At 45.2% G+C, this 6,364-nt stretch overlaps 1 protein-coding gene across 1 annotated transcript; it reads right to left on the bottom strand.

Moving 5' to 3' along the window:
• Positions 1-5,778: 5,778 nt before the first annotated feature.
• On the bottom strand, positions 5,779-6,093 carry LOC136538955 (uncharacterized). Its single transcript, XM_066531177.1, has one exon. It carries the CDS (start codon positions 6,091-6,093, stop codon positions 5,779-5,781), a length of 315 nt encoding a protein of 104 aa, XP_066387274.1.
• Positions 6,094-6,364: the final 271 nt, after the last annotated feature.

Here is a 6,364-nt window from a genome sequence, read left to right as displayed (position 1 = left end):
TTGCCGTTACTTGTGGTCCATTAACCTGTTGGAAAGGATTCATTGGCTGAGCTACCGATGCTTGATTCTGGACACCAGCTTGCATATAACCTTGTTGAATCCCTGCAATCTATTGATTTTGCTGAACTGTATGTTGAACAGGTAACTGTCCTGACCAACCATTATTAGAACCCATCGGTACAAAACTTACCGATGGCTGGTAATTTGCTGACATTGTTGGATAATTATAACCAGCTTGAGGCATAAACTGAACCCCAGTTTGACTCATAACAGGGGCTTTCTGCTGCATCGGCAGTAAGCTTGCCGGTGGATTTGAACTGGGCGTTTGAACCAAAGGCATCTGGAAACCCCCTGGAGTTGGTTGCACAGTAGTTGCTGTGGCATATTGAGGCACTTGGGCCATCGGCGAAACAGCCGATGGTATAGGAGCTTTTCCTACTGCATCAAACACTTGAGGTAATCTAGGATTGAAAGCAGATGACTCCAGAGGCATACCATATCCCCACCAATTAGTAGGAATCTGGCTATTCTGAGACACAGGGCCTGACATAGCTGATGCTGATAGATCTATACTAAGCTGAATTCGTCCTCCTAGTAGTACCGGATCTGATCGTATCGGTGTAGATTGAATATTAGGTAAGCCTGCCGATACTGGAGAAGAAGTAACTTCTGTACCCACAACGGCCGAGGGAGCCGATGAAGTATTAACAGATGTCGGCTCTGGTTGGTGATAGGCAGGCCCAACATAATGCGGTGATGCTTGTCCTTCCTTGAGAGTTCGAACCACAGCATTATGAACAGTATTGGACAACACATTGGAATGATTAATCAAAGCATGATTTACTACAGAATTAACCATCTCTTGAAGTTTACCAGGATTGGAGTCAAAGGTAACCTACCGAGGCAACGGCAAATCTTGCTTCTGGATGACTTGTCCACTCTTGTTTAGGCTAAACGATTTCAGACAAAGCTGCCTGTATTCTTCTACGGCCTTTTCCATAGCCTGCCTCTGTTCTTCCTTAAGATCTTCTTCTGATACCGCGATAATGTTCCCCACATCGATCTCAGAATTGAACATATTGATCGGATTGATTGGTCCCACAGGGCGTGCCAAAAGATGTGTTGATGCAAAAGTGGATCTGCAAACACAAAGGGCTAATACCCGAATTGATATCCAAGGCATGCCAGTCGATTTGACCTGTTAATCGACAAGGATGAAGATACGAGCACTTTGGTCCTGACAATAGCGATACGCTCGGAAGTCACAGCCAAGAGGTACTCACACGGAACTCGAGGATCGCCAAAGGTCGCACTGAAGCGATGCAGCTCGCCGAATCAATGAGAACTCATAAAGAGAAAATAATGCAAATTGACGAAGTCGCCGAAAAGTAAGTAGATGCAAATGGGAGTAAAAATTGGTTTTGATATTGATTGATATATTTAATTACATTGCCTCTCACTCCATATTTATACCCTGATCTAAAGAGACACAACCAAATACAACTAGGACACCAAGCCCATATCTAAGGAAACACGTGACTCTTACATGAATCATACTCTAACAAATATAGAAAAGGAAATCAACTCCTATCTATTTCCCTGTCCGCCTCAATTACGATGGAAATCTCACCGTCCTCCTTCCCATCGGCATACCCCCTGTTTCATTGGCAATAGTCTTCAAGTCTTCCCTCATCAGCATACTCCTTGTTTCATCGGCAGTAGTCCTCAAGTCTTCCTTCATCAGCATACTCCCTGTTTCATCGGCAGTAGTCTTCAAGCCTCCCTTCATCGGCATCACCAGCTATCGGCAACCATCTTTACAAGCTGGCTTTCATCGGCTATCAAAGTATACAGTAACTTTCCCCTTGCCGATTAGTCCACTCCGATCATTTTAACACGTGCAAAAAACGGTGTCAACAAGTGGATTTAGGATAGGTAGCCGTACTATCAATAGGAGATAATCTCGGTTAAAATGGTTGTCAAGTGCCACTAGGTGAAGTGATTCATGCATATGCATTAGGACCTAGTGTACTAACAATTAACCCTTGGAAAATACTTAAAAAATACTAACACACTTGCACATGGTGGTGTACACTTGGTGGTGTTAGTATATTTGCAAAAATAGTGAAAAAGGAAAGAAATAACATATAAAAAGGTGAAAATAGTGGTGCTATCTCTCAACAAGAAATTCTTGTTGAGGAATAGTAAGGGTGTAGTAAGAGAGATGACACTCAACCAGCAATTCCCATTTGTGTACAAGAAATTCTGGTTGAGGAATAATGCTTGAAAGAGACTTGTAGACTTTGGACTCTAGGCATGGTCTCCGAACCTGGGGACACGTGGGTCCAGCCTTGCACCGCGATAGAGCCAGCGTAGGCGTGTATGACTCCAGACCATGGAGTGTCGCATCCTCGGACCAATGTTGCTGGGTCCGGCTTGAGTCGTAGGCGGGCGATGCTACGAGCGCATGTGTTGGCGGTCACTAACGATCAAATTCAACCGCCAATTACTATCCAAAACAGGAGAAATTAAGCAAACTTGTACACATATGCTTTTATGTTGACATAGTTCCACTTGTATTAGAAGAAATATATTTTGCAGGACTTATATTGGAATACAATGGAATTATAGTTGAAATACGCCATCAGAGAAAGCATAATGTAGTTCATACACCAAGGAGTCAAGCAAAGGCCCATCCAACCACCAAATTTGGGTCGGGCACTGACGTAGAAGAGGTCCAGGCCCAGCCAAGAGCCCACTAGAGCAAGGCGGTGATGAGCAGGGCCAGCTAGGGTGTGGCCGCACCCTAGGTGCGCTCGCACCCCAGGTGCGCTCGCACCCCCACCACCGCCTCTTGGGTCCACACTCCTCCGGTGGTTGCATGCCGCCATGCATAGGCGGTCCATGATTGTTTCCTAATTTTCCAGCGTTGAACCGACCATGCTTCACTATATAAGAAGAGGAGGAGCTCACCTTCACACACACACACCATCATTTGGAGTTACACCTCACCTCTCTACTCGTACTTTTTTTAGTTATTAGCTTTAGTAGTATTTGAGAGCAAGGCAAGAGCTACTTGGAGAGCTTGTCTCCTTGGAAGAAAGAGCAACTTTGGTATGAATAATACTATGAAGGGTTCTTCCATAGTCATGCTCTCATATCATTTATATAGTAGTGCATATGAACTAGAGTATAGTTGTCATGTTATAATCATGATATATGAACTAGCATATAGTTTGTGTGTTATGATCTTAACATGTTCGACTTTAAGCTTAATCATTCATATGACTTGTATGAGTAGAAGTAGAGCTAGGGTTGGGGTGACGGTTCATTGTTCCTTCAGGTTTGCCCATATTCTTGTTTGTCAATCTGTAGGGTTGGAGTCCTAGGGGATATGGGTAGTTTCCTTGTACACAGGCTTGGTGCTTGGGTGCACGAGAACCTTCAGATATGACGGTATCCCACGGTTGAGGTGTAGGCGGCAGGAACACTCTTTTATTCTTTGATTTTCCTTTTATCCTTGAGGTTGGCCCAGATGTGTGTCCACTATCCATGATATACCATTTTTAACCCTATCATGAACTATGGTCCATTATGCAAGTATGTAATCTTGATCATGCTCATGCTAGACTTTGCATACCTTGCCCTCTTTTGGGAAAATTTAAATAACGATACCATAAATACTTCTGGGTGAAATGCTACAACGATAGATCTGTATGCTTGCTGATATTATCTGTAATCTTTAAGGACTATTGTAGTTGGTGTCTCTTGCCGGTGTTGCTAAGATTAACTCAATCTTAGTAATGGTGTTAAGAAATACCAATAGGTATTTCTGGTGTCGTTACCAGTGATGGACTTAAAACCACCTCACTTGGTGATTGCACTAAGAAATGCCAACAGCGTGCTTCGGACCAGGGAAGCAGCGTGGGTCCATTTTTGGCCCCTGCGGATCTAAACGAATAGGACAGGAGTGAAAGGGCGATGTGGCTCTCCCTGCAAGGCACGCTATGGAACTAGACCGAGGGGGTCGGTCCGGATGCTAGGTCCAGACTAGGTCCAGATCTGATTTCTCTCTCTAGAACCTCTCTGCACACATCCAGACCCTGAGGAGAGGTGGTCTAGACCATGGTCTGGATCTAGGTTCCGAAGCTATGGGCTCGAAAAATTGTGACCGTTGGGATCTAACGAAAGAAATTGAACGGGTGACACATGGAGACATACTAGGGTCTAGACCTTCACTGTGTAAATGGTCCAAAACCATGGTCTAGAGCCTGAGTCTAGACCTCCCCAAGGGCATAACGGTTATAATTTGTTGAGGGCTCTATAAATAGAGCTTGATCAGTTTTGGCTCACTCTCTTGGTGATTCTTACTTGTGATAGCATCCTTTGAGCTGAGTCAAACCTCTCCCACTCATTCTCTTGCTTGGTTGTGCATCCTAAGTGAGTTGGGAGTGATCCAAAGTGCATTTTACATCTAGTGGCTCTTGGGGATCGATTTGCTATGGTTTTCTTGTTACTCTTGGCTTTTACTGATGCCTAGATGTCTTGGAGCAGCGGAGGAGTGTTGGCAAGAGTTGGAGTTTGTTCTTGGACACCTCCCAGTGATTTGTGAGGGGTTCTTGTGCCTTCCCCATGGGAGATCACGAAAGGCAACTCTAGTGGATTGCTTGTAGCTTGTGGATCCCCATCTTGTGTTGGTTGTGCGGCACCTAATTACGGGTTAGGCGTGTGATGCCTATTAGCGTGTGAACCTCCAAGTGGGTGAATCGCTACAATGGGGACGTAGCTTGCCGGTAAGCAAGTGAACCTCGGAGGAAAAATCTTGTGTCATGTTGTCTCCGAGGATTTCTTTGGTATTCATTGTGATTGATCTCTTGCCTGGCTCAGTACATTCATTCCTAGCACTTGTATTTACTTTCTTACTTGCTTGTGTAGTGCTAGTTGTAGCTAGTGAGTAGTGTAGCTTAATTAGTGTAATTAGCTTGCTAGGTTGCTCACTAGTGGTAGAAGTAGTGACTTAGCCTTTGTGTGATACATAGAGATCATAGCATACTAGATTTATGGATAGGTGGCTTGCAACGCTTGTAGTGCTAACACAAAACTTGCTTCGCCATTTAGTTGACTAACAATTTGTTTTAGTATTGTTGTAGAATTTTTATAGGCTATTTACCCCCTCTAGCCATTTAGGATCTTTCAGGCGCTAGGCGTTGATGTCCTTCTCTATGTTCTCGAGCACAGTCACCCTAGCATTGTGCTCGTCGGTGATGTGTTCGGTATGGATGGACTCAAGTTCTGAGAAGCACTAGGCGATGGAGGTGTCAAAATCGATTCAGGGCAACTCTAAGTGAGAGGCTCTTGTCGACGTTAGGGTTGATGGATGGTGGGTGAGACGACTCGAGTTCATGGAGATGGCTATTTGAAAGCCCTAGTTTGGTTTTGGATAATTGATGAAACCTAGGACTAACCTTTGATCTAAGTGTGTGAATTAGATGAGGTAGTCCATTCCAAGTGGTGAAGCTAGATGATGGTCATGGTGAAGGTGATGACCACAAAAGAGATAATCAAGTGCTCCACATTTGGAAAAGAAGAAAGAGAAAAACAAAAATGGGCTCAAGGCAAAGGTATAATAATAGGAGCCATTTTTGGTTTGCACTCAAGACACTATAGAGGGTGTGAGTGATTTAGGATCGAAAGCCATACTATAAAGAGGGAAAATCTTGTAGGTTTCCAAGGAAACACGTCGGCGTTGGCACGTAGGAAGGAGACAAACGTGCTTTCCTATTTGGGGTCAAGGTGAGCCCCAATCTTCATGGTCTTGGAGGGATCGTCGAGGCCAAGGCCAACCTCCTTGACTTCCTTTGACTTGGTGGAGGCGTGGGAAGGCTCCAGCTCTAGGATCTCCATGTCTTTGGTAGGCACCGTCTTGGCTTCGGTGACCACGCTAGCCATCTGGATGGAGAGGTCGATAGCTTTGACGAGGGTGAGACTCTCTATCTCACAAGCGTAGGCGATGGTGAGGTTCGCCCGCAAAGCCAAGACTCCAGCAGGCGAAGGCATCTTCAGCACCAGATAGGTGTAGTGCGGCACAGCCATGAACTTGGCTAGAGCTGGCCGACCAAGTATGGCGTCGTAGGCGGTGTAAAAGTCGGCAACATAGAAGTTGATATGTTCAATGTGGTAGTTGCTTGCCGTGCCAAACTAAACTGGTAGGGTAATCTCTCCAAGCGGTTTGGAGGCCCTGCCTGGCACCACACCCCAAAAGGTGGAGTCAGAAGGTGTGAGATATGACAAACCGAGGCCTAGCTCTTTTAGGGCTCCGGCGAAGAGGAGATTTAGAGCGCTCCCACCGTCAACGAGCACTTTT

This window comes from Miscanthus floridulus, chromosome 1 (assembly GCF_019320115.1).
Source record: "Miscanthus floridulus cultivar M001 chromosome 1, ASM1932011v1, whole genome shotgun sequence".
In the NCBI taxonomy this organism is placed as follows: domain Eukaryota; kingdom Viridiplantae; phylum Streptophyta; class Magnoliopsida; order Poales; family Poaceae; genus Miscanthus; species Miscanthus floridulus.
Note: the sequence above shows the minus strand (reverse complement) of the source record. Positions and strands in the feature narration are given on the sequence as shown.